Raw genomic sequence first — 13,508 nt, forward strand, 5'->3', positions numbered from 1 at the left:
GAGGGATTAATCTGTTTCTGACTCTGTTCCTTTGAGACCAGCTCGTAGAATAACAGTGAGGAAACCACTGGAGGACCTGGAGATCTTTGAGAAGGAGGCGGTCACGTTCCAAGTGGAGTTATCTCACCCGGATGTTGCAGGCGTGTGGATCAAAGACGGAATCCGATTGAAGTCCAACAACAACCGACGGATCAGCGTGGCCGGGAGAGTCCACAGCCTCACACTGTCCGCACTGACACTCGAGGACTCAGGGACCATCAGCTTCCAGGCCAACAATGTCCGAAGCAGCTCACGGATAACAGTCAGAGGTGAGATTCCCATCTCTTGCAACCACAGCCCAGTCCCTGTACAGTCCCTATGGTGACAACTTGCTCAGTTTGGATTCACACCTTGAGTGTTAGGCTCAGATAGACTCATAGGACCTTGCAGTACAGACAGAGGCCATCGTGCTGCAAGAGCTATCCAATTACTCCCTCCCCATGGCCCTGCAAATTTCTCCTTTTCAAGTATCCAATTTATCCAATCCCCCTTTTGAAAGTTCCTATTGAATTTACCTCCAATGCCCATTCAGGCAGCACATTCCAGATCACAGAAACTCGCTGTGTAAAATAAATTCTCCTCACCTTCCCCTCTGGTAATTTTACCAACTACCTTAACTCTGTACCTTCTTGTTACCCACAGGAGGAGGTTGCAGAGATGGGGAGCGATGTAGAGGCTGCCATTAGAAATAATTTCTCTGTATTTATTCTAACGACACTCTTCATAACTTATAACGTATCTATTAAATTTCCCCCTAATCTTTTCTACTCTAAGAACAACTCTGTCTAATGAAATAGAATTGAACAGCAGAACAGTTAACATTGAACTCGTTTAGACCACACTCGGAGCACTCTGCACCTTGTGGTAGCGAGCTCCACATTCTCACCACTCTCTGGGTAAAGATGTTTTTCCTGGATTCCCTTTTGGATTTATTAGAGACTATTCCAGATTGATGTCCCCTAGCTCTGGTCTCCATGTTACAAAAAAAGTTTTGCTGCTTTGGAGAAGGTGCAAAAATGATTTACAAGGATGATACCGGAACTGAAAGTTTATACCCATCAAGAAAGACTGAATGGGCTTGGACTCGTTCTCAACAAAATAGAACGCTGAGGGGCGATAGAGATCTTTAAGATTATGAAAGGGTTCGATAGGGTAGGTGTGGAGATGTTTCCACTTGTCGGAGAGACCAGGGGCCATCAACATGGAATAGTCACTAATAAATCCAGTAGGGAATCCAGGTTACGGTCTGGAACGCACTGCCCGAGAGTGTGGTGGAGGCTGGTCCAATTGAAACATTCAAAAGGATATTAGACTGTTATCTGAAAAGGAAGAATGTGCAGGGTTACAGGGAGAAGGTGTGAGAGTGGCACTAAGGGAATTGCTCATTTGGAGATTGCCAAATGGCCTCCTTCTGCACTGTAACAATTCTGTGATTCTGTGTCAAGTGAGTGAACCTGGACTATGACTTTAAATTGAGAGGACACTGGATAGGCTCAAAATATTAAAAAACAAAACTAGGACTGGCAATGACAATACACTCCTTCATATGTGGAGCGATTAACATGCGGAATATACTCCCCTGAGCCAAGAAACCTGGATTGAATAACTACTTGGATGCTGAAATTCAGGTTATTGGGATCACTTTGGATGGGAGAAGTAAGGATCAGAAAGGCTGATGAAGTGCACAACTTCATCTCAAAGCAGTTGGAAACTGGGTAAATGATGCTTCAGTTGTACCAAGCTCTACCACTTCCACTTCCACTTCTGTAACATGGCCCATCCTCCACCCCTTTCTCAGCTCATCTGCTGTTGATTCCTTCATTTACACCTTTGCTACCTCTAGACTTGACTATTCCAGTTGACTTCCTGGCTGGTCTCCCATGTTCTACCTTTGTGAAGTTGAACTCAGGCAAAACTCTGCTGCAGTGTTTCTATCTTGCAGCAAGCTCTGTTGACCCATCACCTCTGACCTCGCTGACCTACATCGGCTCCTGGTCAAGCAATGCCTCAATTTTAAACTTCTCATCCTTGTTTTCAAATTTATCCTGTCCTCCCCCCTCCCTCTCTCTGTGATCTCCTCCAGATTCACAACCCTCTGAAACCTCTGTGCTCCTCTGATTCTGGCCTCTTGCGCATCCCCGATTTTAATCACACCCCCATTGGCGGCCGTGCCTTCAGCTGCCTTGGCCCTAAGCTCTGGAATTCTCTCCCTAAACTCCTCTGCCTCTCTCTCCTCCTTTACAACGCTCCTTAAAATCTATGGGCAGAATCGTCCCAGATTTGCACTAAGTGCGGTACCGGGCGTGAGAAAAGATGTTTTACCCTCCGGCTGTAATGGTGGATTTTCGCACTGTATCGTCCGCTTCCCACCTCATTAATTATGCAGCCACAGGAATCACGCCGTCTCGCTGGTGGGCAGCCTCTGAATCGCCCACCTCGCTGTTACCTCCCTGTTTCCTCACTCCAGGTGCCATATCTAAACTGCAGCCGCACACACATTTCTCAATGTTTGTAGCCCTGGGCTGCTCCAGTGAAGACACGGCCCTGAAAGCCAGGAAGAGTTCAGTGACCCGTCACTGGAATGTCTTTGGGAGGCCCAACATGATGTCCTCCACCTCGGCTCTGGCCGCAGGATGTCCAACAATCTCACCACTCCGGCTTGGTAGGCGATGACAGTGGTGGTCAGTGCCAATGCTGCACAGAAGAGGTTGGCTATTCAGTGCAGAAAGAGGTGGAATTATCTAATCCACACTACCAGGGTAAGGCAACCATCTCATCACTCTAAACTCACCCACCCACAAGCCCATCAGACAATCATTGGCATCTCACTCACTGCCAGCTCAAGAGACATCACCCCCCATTCTCACACATGTCCTCACATCTCCGTCTGGCCTCATCTCCTCTGGAGGCTGCCTCCTCAGCCCTCACCATCTTGAGGCCACTTGCACAGATCAACATGTGCCTCACACACACCCAGCGATACTCCCCCCTTCCCCAGTACAGCCCTCGCCTTGCAGCCTCCTCCCTTGCCTGAAGCCACTTCTCTCCCTTCCCTAAGTAAGTCCTAGCCCTGCAGCCGTTGAAAAGCCACTCCCGCCTTCCGGCTGGTCTGGTAGGTAGAGACCTGCCCGTGAGCCCCTCTAACAGTGATGTGGTGCTGCCTGTGAAGCCTGGCGCTGATGCCCGCGAGTGCTGCCCGAAGCAAGGTGGGCAAACAAACCTCGAAGTCCCGAGTAAAGTGCAGCCCGACAGTTGCACGTCGCTTATGTACAGTTGTGAAACACGTCAGCGTGATTCCTGGATGATCCAGCGTGAGGGGGATGATTCCAGCGAGCAGGGATTATAATGAGATGCTAATGTATTGAAATTCAATTGAAATTGAAATACAGCGATGGGAAATGCGGCCCGGCACTGACAGGTGGAGCGGACCATCGCAAACTGGTTTGACGACGGCGTGAAACCGATTGCTGCGATCTCTCGATATATTCCCCTCCCATCCATTATGACGTCTGCTGCAAACGTGAGCGGACAATCCCACCTGACGTCTTTGACTAACTTTTTGGTCACCTGTCCTAACAACACCTCGTGCCACCCAGCGTCAAAATTAGTTTCATAATCGTCCCTGTGAAGCACCTTGGGCTGTTTTACTATGTTAAAGGCGCTAGATAAATGCAAGTTGTTTATTAGGCCCACACCTTTGAGTTAGGTATTGAGTCCTGGGCACTGCACTGTTTCTCTAGCATGTGTCAAACGCAGCAGCTCCTGGGCAGCTGGTGGGCACTGGTAGATGTTGCACTGCCTATGATGCTAAGAACAAGCAAACATCTTACATCAGGTGGACAAGGCTTCTCAGGAGGTCCATGATCCTTCTACAAGAGAGGGTGGGGGATGTGTTGGGGGTAGGGTTGGGGGGGGGGGCATTGAGAAGGCATTTTATTCCGAGGCAGTAGACATGTTCCAGTGCTTTGCAAAGAGCTGTACCTGAATGGGAATTGTGTGTGAGGTGGTTGGAAGAGGGTCAAACCCGTGGGTCCTTCCTTGTCACTGTTCAATCCTGCGTGCTGTAACCCAGCAGGATTTTTCACCCTGTCTTGTGGCTGGTCTGTTTCAGAACCCCCGGTGACCTTCTTGAAGCAGCTGAAGGATTTGCGCGTTCCGGAAACTACCGTCATCACGATGGAGTGTGAGCTGTCCCGGCCTAACGTCGAGGTCACCTGGTATAAGGTACGAGGGAGCCAACATTTTGTGGACCCAGGGCTCACAGATCAATGAAACCAGGCAAAGATTTGTTTTTCTCATTTTCTCTCCTGAAGGCAGGAGCTGGATTACCAGGACAGCTGGTGGACATCCTCCATCCCTGGGCACTGGCCATCAGCCAAGTACTTGACCAGCCGGGTTGGATTGGGGTGCATCTTCACTTGGTCAAAGTCCCACCCAAAGCCCTTTGATCAGTTCAGGCCAGCACTTCACAGGAAGGATCATATTGTCCTTGGAGGAAATAGAGCAGAATTATGCAGTGTCTAAATTATGAGGAGAGGTTGCATTGACTAGGCTTGTGCTACCTTGAGCACAGAAACTTTACTCTGCATCTAACCCTGTGCTGTACCTGTCCTGGGAGTGTTTGATGGGGACAGTGTGGAGGGAGCTTTACTCTGTATCTAACCCCGTGCTGTACCTGTCCTGGGTGTTTGATGGGGACAGCGTAGAGGGAGATTTACTCTGTATCTAACCCCGTGCTGTACCTGACCCGGGAGTGTTTGATGGGGACAGCGTAGAGGGAGCTTTACTCTGTATCTAACCCCATGTTGTACCTGTCCTGGGATTGTTTGATGGGGACAGTGTAGAGGGAGCTTTACTCTGTATCTAACCCCGTGCTGTACCTGTCCTGGGAGTGTTTGATGGGGACAGTGTAGAGGGAGCTTTACTCGGTATCTAACCCCGTGCTGTACCTGTCCTGGGAGTGTTTGATGGGGACATTGTAGAGGGAGATTTACTCTGTATCTAACCCCATGCTGTACCTGTCCTGGGAGTGTTTGATGAGGACAGTGTAGAGGGAGCTTTACTCTGTATCTAACCCCGTGCTGTACCTGTCCTGGGAGTGTTTGAATGGGGACAGTGTAGAGGGAGCTTTACTCTGTATCTAACCCCGTGCTGTACCTGTCCTGGGAGTGTTTGAATGGGGACAGTGTAGAGGGAGCTTTACTCTGTATCTAACCCTGTGCTGGAGCCACTCTTTTATTCACTTAACTTTCCCTCAACAGAATGACTTGGAGATGAAACCCAATAAAAATATTAGGATTTATTCCATGGGGAGGAAGAGGATTGTCCACTTGGGGAAATGCGGAGTCCAAGATTCTGGAACTTACACCTGTGACACCGGCGATAGCAAAACCTCTGGCAAGCTGGAAGTTTATGGTAATTGCCAATATCTGAGCTTATCTTCAGCGGCTGCACATCTCAGCAAATGAGCTTGACTGTAATTCATGATCGTCTTTTGAAGCATTAATATATTTTTTGTGTTGGCCATGGCTCATTGTGTAACCCTCTCGTAACTAAGGGCTTTGTATTCGTGTGTCATTGTATCCAGGCCCCTCTGTACCTACTCTTAGATTGTCGAAATCCTTCGCCATACTGGAGATCAAAACTGGGCTCTTAAATTGCAAAGTTCCAACAACATAGGCAGATTCAACCCTGGTAGCACTCTCACCTCTTAGTCAGAACAGTCCTGCATTCAAACCCCACTCCAGAGACTTGAGAACCAAATTCAGGCTGGCACTCCCAGGGGAGGCAGAGGTGCCGTGTTTCAGGTGAAAGATTAAACATGAGGCACCCGCCTGCCCCCTCAGCTGGATCCCCCGGCTATTATTTTGAAAGGCAGGTGAGTTTCCCCCCTGTCCAGGGGCAATGTTTATCTTTCCATCACTATCACTAGATAATAGAAAATGTGGTCATTGTCACATTACCATTTGCGGGAGCTTGCTGTGCACAAATTGGCTCCTGCATTTCCTACATTACAACAGTGATTATGCTTCAAGAAGTACTTCTTTGGCTGTAAAGCACTTTATGAGGTACTGAAGTTGTAAAATGTGCTATATAAATGCAAGCCTTTCTTTTCTAAGATTGAGGGGGGTTTTCCCGTTGTGCTGATGAGGTACAAAGTTGCCTCCTGGCTCATTTTTGTCCCCCTGAGCCCATTAGAGGATTGTCCCCACATTCTGCAGATATCAGGCTCGACTCACACTCAGATGGTAGAACGGACACCCTGACAGCAGATTGGTAAGGGCTGAATACAGTCACTTCCATCCAGGGCCGACATACAACTGGCCGGAGTCTCGTGAATGGACAACCGCTCAAAGATTCTTCAGCTGGCAGCCATTACCACTGATGGCGGGCGGCCTCTTAGATCTGCACACACAAGGTTTTGGTTTCCACTAACCCATCTCTAGACCCAAGGCTACAGTGGATTGGGCCATTGGTAACAGAATCATAGATTCTTACAGCACAGAAGGAAGCCATTCAGCCCATCATGTCTGTCCCTTTGAATGAGCTACTCAATGAGTTGCATTCCCCCTGCTCTTTCCCAATAGGCTCACAAATCTGTCTCCTTCAACTATTCATCCAATTCCCAATTGAATCTACTTCCACCATCCTTTCAGGCAACGTGGTCTTTGATGAGGTAACAAGCAGGATAGATAAAGGGGAACCGGTAGATGTGATATATTTGGATTTCCAAAAGGTGTTCGATAAGGTACCGCACATAAGGCTACTTAATAAGATAAGAGCCCATGATGTTGGGTGTAGTATATTAGCATGGATGGAGGATTGGCTAACTAATAGATGATAGAGAGTTGGGATAAGGGTGGAATTTTTGGGATGGCAACCTGTAACTAGTGGAGTGCCACAGGGATCAGTGCTGGGGCCTCAATTATTTACAATATATATTAATAACTTAGATGAGGGAAGTGAATGTACAATTGCCAAGTTTGCAGATGACACAAAAATAGGTGGGAAGTCACGTGGTGAGGATGACACAAGGAGTCTACAGAGGGATATAGACAGGTTAAGTGAGTGAGCAAAAATTTGGCAGATGGATTATAATATGGGAAAACTTGAGGTTATCACTTTGGCAGGAAGAATAGAGGAGCTGAATATTATTTAAATGGAGAAAGACTGCAGAAAGCTGCAGCACAGAGGGATTTGGAGGACCTCGTGCATGAATCCCAAAAAGTGAAAAGTTCAGCAGGTAATAGGGAAAGTAAATAGAATGTTGGCCTTTATTTTAAAGGGAATGGAGTATAAAAATAGGGAAGTCTTGCTAAAATGATACAAGGCACTAGTTAGACCACACCTAGAATATTGTGAACAGTTTTGGTCCCCTTATCTAAGGAAAGATATACTGGCATTGGAGGCAGTCCAGAGAAGGTTCACTAGGTTGATCCCAGGGATGGAGGGATTTTCTTATCAGAAGAGGTTGAGTAGGTTGGGCCTGTACTCATTGGAGTTTAGAAGAATGAGAGGCGACCTTATTGAAACATATAAGATTCTTAGGGAGCTTGACAGGGTAGATGCTGAGGGGTTGTTTCCCCTTGTGGGAGAGTTTAGGACCAGAGGGCATAATCTCAGAGTAAGGGGTCGCCCATTTAAAACAGAGATGAGGAGGAATTTCTTCTCTCAGAGGGTAGTCAATCTGTGGAATTTTTTACTGCGGAGGACTGTAGAGGCTGGGTCATTAAGTATATTCAAGGCTGAGACAGACAGATTTTTAATCAGTATGGGAATCACGATTATGGGGAAAAGGCAGGAAAGTGGAGTTGAGGATCATTAGATCAGCCATGATCTCATTGAATGGCAGAGCAGACTGGATGAGCTAAATGGTCTACTTCTGTTCCTAAGTCTTATGGTCTTATGTGTTCCAGTCCACAACAACTTAAAAGGTCTCAGAAGGTTGCTAGGCTGGAGGAGGTTACAGATATCGGGAGAGGCAAGGCCATGGAGGGATTTGAATTCAGGGAAGGGATTTTAACTGGATTTGGAACCAATGTCGGTCAAGGAGAATGGGAGAGGGGATTGAGTGGATGGGGCTTGGTGCGAGGTAGGATGAGGCAGCAGGGTTTGGATGAGCTCAAGTTTTCAGAGGGTGTGATATGGGAAGCTGGCCAAGAGGGCATTGCAATAGTTAAGTGTAGATGTAACCACAGCATGGATGAGGCAGAAGGCGGTGGGCGATGTTATGATTTAAGTAGGTGGTCCTTGTGTTGGAGCGGGATATGCAGTTGGAAGCTCAGCTCAGGATCAAATAGAACAGTGAGTTTACCAATGGTGTGGCTCGGCCTTAGAACAGAACGTGATGGGTGGGTACGGTCTTGGGCCGCAGTTTGTATCCACTGAGTGACCTGAGTGTTTTATCTTACAGAACGGGAAATTCAGATTGTGAAGGAGCTAGAGGATCTGGAGGTGCGAGAGAACGACAATGCAGTCTTTGTCTGTGAAGTTTCTCACGAAGAAGTGAAGGGTGAATGGTTAAAGAATGGAGATAAAATCAAATCAAACAGCAGCGTCAAAATAAGACAGGAAGGTGAGCAAACTCCCAATCGGTTTTCAAAGACACTGTGTGAAAAAATATTGGTCCATAAAAATATTTCTGTGCAAGGTATTGGCATGGAGCTGACAACTGTGGGAGCTATCTTCAAATCTAGCCAAGCTTGTCAATGAGATTATATAATGCAGAGGGGGCTTTACTCTGTACTTAATTTACCCTCTGCCTCGCACCAAGTTCTATGCACACAATCCCCTCTCCCATTCTCCTTCACCGACATTGGTTCCAAATCCGGTTAAAATCCCTTCCCTGTGTTCAAATCCCTCCATGCTCTTGCCCCTCCCCCTATCTGTAGCCTCCTCCAGCCTAGCAACCTTCTGAGATCTTTTAAGTTGTTGTGATCTGGAACGTGCTGCCTGAAGGGGCGTTGGAAGCAGATTCATTAGGAACTTTCAAAAGGGAATTGGATAAATAGTTGCAGGAGACAAATCTGTGGGCCTGTGGGGGGAGAACAGAGGGGTTGCGATTAATTGACTAATTCATTAAAAGGGATGGCACAGACATGATTGGCTGAATGGCCTCTTTCTGTGCTGTAAGATTCTATGATTCTGTCACCAAAGGCCCAATCCACTCTAGCTTTGCACCTGGAAATGGGTCAGTGGAGAACAAACCTTATGGGTGCAGATATACGAGGCTACCTGCTATCAGTGGTAATGGCTGCCAGCCGTGGAATCTTCTAGAGGTTTTCCATTAACAAGACTCCGGCCTGGAGAAGTGCGCTGATGGCCCTGAAGGAGGTGACCACATTAATGCTGACCAACTTGCTGCAAGCCAGTGTCTATCCTTCCATCCGAGCATGAGTCTAGCAGGAATAAAACAGAAAATGCTAGAAAATCTCAACAGGTTTGACAGCATCTGTGAAGGGAGAAACAGGGTTAACATTTCAAGTTTGTGTGATCCTTCTTCTGAGCAGATACAGACTCGAGACGTTAACTCTGTTTCTCTCTCCACAGACACTGTCATACCTGGTGAGTTTTGCCAGCATTTTCTATTTTTATTTCAGATTTTGAGCATCCACAGAATTTTGCTTTTATCCATGAGTCTAGCAGAGTCTGATGTCAGCAGAATATGTGCACAACCCCCCTCACTGGCCCAGAGTTAGGGATGATAAATGAGCCAGGAGGCAATTTTGTGCTGCTGCACCTGTCCTGGGAGTGTTTGATGGGGACGGTGCAGAGGGAGCTTTACTCTGTATCTAACCCTGTGCTGTACCTGTCCTGGGAGTGTTTGATGGGGACAGCGTAGAGGGAGTTTACTCTGTATCTAACCCCGTGCTGCACCTGTCCTGGGAGTGTTTGATGGGGACGGTGTAAAGGGAGCTTTACTCTGTATCTAACCCCGTGCTGTACCTGTCCTGGGAGTGTTTGACGGGGACAGTGTAGAGGGAGTTTACTCTGTATCTAACCCCATGCTGTACCTGTCCTGGGAGTGTTTGATGGGGACAGTGTAGAGGGAGCTTACTCTGTATCTAACCCCGTGCTGTACCCGCCCTGGGAGTGTTTGATGGGGACAGTGTAGAGGGAGTTTACTCTGTATTTAACCCCATGCTGTATGTACACATATATTTACATGTATGTTTCTTTGGGTACAACTGAGAACAGAATTGAGCTTGGTGTTGATGCACTTCAATGACCTGCCTGACCCTTGCTCTCCAGCCTTCCCAGTGTACAATGATTACCTGGCCCGGGTTACTTTAGCACCTTGAGCTGTGGTAACAGATTACTGCCGGATGGAAAGCCAACTTTTCCTTTTTACTGTCTCATTTTTCCAGGGAACAAACATTTCCTGTTAATCTGCAAGGTGAGGGCAGAGGATGCTGGCGAGATCCGATTCACAGCCAAGAACGTCGAGTCTGTGGCTCGTCTAGACGTTAACGGTATTTCAGCTACTTCATTCTAAGTCCCATTTCCCTTTATTTTTAAGGATGGGAGCCACTCCTCTAAGTTTGGTCAGCTACAGCTGAGCGGCAGTGTGAACCTCTGAATGAGAAGGTTGTGGCTTAAAGAGAACTGTTCACTCCAGAGGCTTGAGCATATAATCAGGCTGTCTCTCCCAGTGCAGTACTGAGGGAGTGCAGTGCTGTAGGAGGTGCCGTCTTTCTGGTAAGATGTTTGACTGAGGTCACTCAGGTAAATGTAAATGGTCCTGTGGCACTATTTTCAAAAACGCAGGGGAGTTCTCCCCTGTGTCCTGGGCCAATATTTATCCTTCAACCAACATCCCTAAAAAGTAATTATCTGGTTATTTATCTCACGGCTGCTTGTGGGAGCTTGCTGTCTGCAAATTGGTTGCTGTCTCTCCTACATTGCGACAGTGACTACACTTTAAACGAAAAGTGCTTTGTAGTTGCAAAATGCTTTTGTATTTCCTGGTGTTGTCGAAGGTGCTAGGGAACTGCAAATCTTTACTGGGGTGGGATGAGGTGGGGTGGGTTGGGGTGAGGGCCGCACAGTGGCCACTCTTCCTCACTTGGTCGGGTGTAAGCCATCGAGAGCAAGCGAGGGCGAAAGGATGGAGTCTTCTGCAGTTGACGCCTCCTCTGATGTCACGCCCTGTGTCTCTTCTCCCTCAGAGCTGCCGATCAAGATTGTGAAGCCTTTGCGGGACAAGACAGCGCTGGAGAAACACAAGGTCATCCTGGAGTGTAAGGTCTCCAAACCACGGGCCAGGGTGCGTTGGTACCGGGGCAGTGAGGAGCTCCATCCCACGGGCAAGTACGAGATCTGCAGCGAGGACTGCTACCGCCAACTGGTCATCCACGACGTCAGCTTTGAGGATGAGGACACCTACACTTGCGACGCTTTTGACGACTCCTCATCCGCCAAGGTACTGGTGGAAGGTATGTCGGACAATCACAGTCCAGCTCCCCCAGGGACTTGGTGGCTACAGGTCAACCCCTGGTGTAGCTACTGAAGGAGGGCACAGGCAAATCAGAACCAGGCCTTTTAAGTGTGATGTCCAGATGCACAGAAGCTTACAGTATGAAAGGAAGCCATTCAGCCCATCGCGCCTGTGCCAGCTCTTCTGGCGCTTAAAAGGGGTAAATTACAAGGACAGGCTCCACGAACTAGACTTGTACTCTCTCGAGTTTGGCAGATTAAGATCTAATCAAAGTGTTTCAGATGATTGAAGAGTTGATAGGATCAATAGAGAGGAACTATTTCACTGGGCAGGTTGGGGGGACGGGGGAACAGTGTCCAGCACGAGGGGGAATAACCTTAAAATTAGAGCCAGGCCATTCAGGGGTGATGTCAGGAAGCACTTACATTTTTAAATTATTCATTCATGGGATGTGGGTGTCGCTGGTTAGGCCAGCATTCATTGCCCATCCCTAATTGCCCTTGTTCAGAGGGCATTTTTAAGAGTCAACCACATTGCTGTGGGTCTGGAGTCACATGTAGGCCAGATCAGGTAAGGGTGGCAGATTTCCTTCCCTAAAGGACATTAGTGAACCAGATGGGTTTTTCCGACAATGGTTTCACGGTCATCGTTAGACTTTTAATTCCAGATATTTATTGAATTCAAATTCCACCATCTGCTGTAATGGGTCCCAGGTCCCCAGAGCATTACCCTGGGCCTCTGGGTTACCAGTCCAGTGACAACAACACTACACCACCGCCTCCCCAGGGCAGACCCCCACAGTGGAGCTTGAATGGACACAAAGGGGAGTGGAAATCTGGAACTCTCTCCCCCGAGAAAGGTGATGGGGCTGGGGGTCAATTGACCGAGACTGATGGATTTTTATCGGGTAGGGATTAAGGGTTCTGGAATCAAGGTGGGTGGAAGGAGTTAAGATGCAGATCAGCCTGGACTGCAGCGGTTCAAGAAGGCGGCTCACCACCACCTTCTCAAGGGCAACTAGGGATGGGCAATAAATGCTGGGCCCAGCCAGCGATGCTCATATCCCAACAAAGAAAAAAAACTCGTATCTGATTGAAAGGGGAAACAGGCTCGAGGGGCTGAACGGCCTCCTCCCGTTCCTACATTCCACAGATACAATAGGAAGGGAAAGAGAAAGCCTGAGAAAGAGAGAGAAAAAGAGAGGAGTGGCAGGAGGAAAAAGGAAGGAGCAGGGAGACAGGGGAAAACGTGAGTTCCGTCGGAATGAGATTTTGCCGCGCTGATTATGTTGCAGAACAGGCCATTCGGATGGTGAAGGGTCTGGTGGATGTGGAGGTGACGGCTCCTCAGGGGGTCCAGCTGGAGTGTGAAGTGTCGGTGCCTGTCATCAGACCCCCACAATGGAGCCTGGATGGACAGCTCCTCCAGAATGGGAACGGGGTGCATGTGGAGAACAAAGGCACCATTCAGAGGCTGATCCTCAGCAAAACCTCCCCCGACATGAGCGGAACGGTGAAGTTCACCACGGGCAAGGCACGCTCCAGCGCACAGCTAACTGTCTACGGTAAACTTCAACGCAAGAACATAACGCTGCACAACCAGCTGGTCCACAGCTGGCATTTATATAACACCTTTTATTCCAGTAAAAGATCCTAACATCCTAATCAAACAAAATTTATTCAAAGAGGCGGGTTTCAATGAGTATTTAAAGCAGGAAAGAGAAGCAGAGAGGTTTAGGGAGGAAATTCTGGAAATTAGGGTCTAGGCAGGTGGAGGCATGTACACCAATAGTGCAGCAATGGAAATTGGGACACCAGTCAGTGTACAGATATCTCCCTGAGAGAGAGGGGACTGAGAGTTACCAGTCAGTGTACAGATATCTCCCTGAGAGAGAGGGGACTGAGAGTTACCAGTCAGTGTACAGATATCTCCCTGAGAGAGAGGGGACTGAGAGTTACCAGTCAGTGTACAGATATCTCCCTGAGAGAGAGGGGACTGAGAAACACCAGTCAGTGTACAGATATCTCCCTGA

The 13,508-nt window shown here is 48.1% G+C and overlaps 1 protein-coding gene across 3 annotated transcripts in view; it reads left to right on the forward strand.

The window, feature by feature from the left end:
• The window catches only part of obsl1a (obscurin like cytoskeletal adaptor 1a), a 99,249-nt gene that overhangs the window by 80,599 nt on the left and 5,142 nt on the right, over positions 1-13,508 (forward strand). For all 3 annotated transcript variants that reach the window (XM_078552676.1, XM_078552677.1, XM_078552678.1), the window contains 7 exons: positions 42-308; positions 4,151-4,263; positions 5,301-5,454; positions 8,453-8,614; positions 10,407-10,511; positions 11,208-11,474; positions 12,771-13,040. In XM_078552676.1, coding sequence (XP_078408802.1) covers positions 42-308; positions 4,151-4,263; positions 5,301-5,454; positions 8,453-8,614; positions 10,407-10,511; positions 11,208-11,474; positions 12,771-13,040 — 1,338 coding nt within the window. The remainder of the gene's footprint in view (positions 1-41; positions 309-4,150; positions 4,264-5,300; positions 5,455-8,452; positions 8,615-10,406; positions 10,512-11,207; positions 11,475-12,770; positions 13,041-13,508) is intronic.

Source organism: Cetorhinus maximus, chromosome 11 (genome assembly GCF_964194155.1).
Source record: "Cetorhinus maximus chromosome 11, sCetMax3.hap1.1, whole genome shotgun sequence".
NCBI classification, from domain to species: domain Eukaryota; kingdom Metazoa; phylum Chordata; class Chondrichthyes; order Lamniformes; family Cetorhinidae; genus Cetorhinus; species Cetorhinus maximus.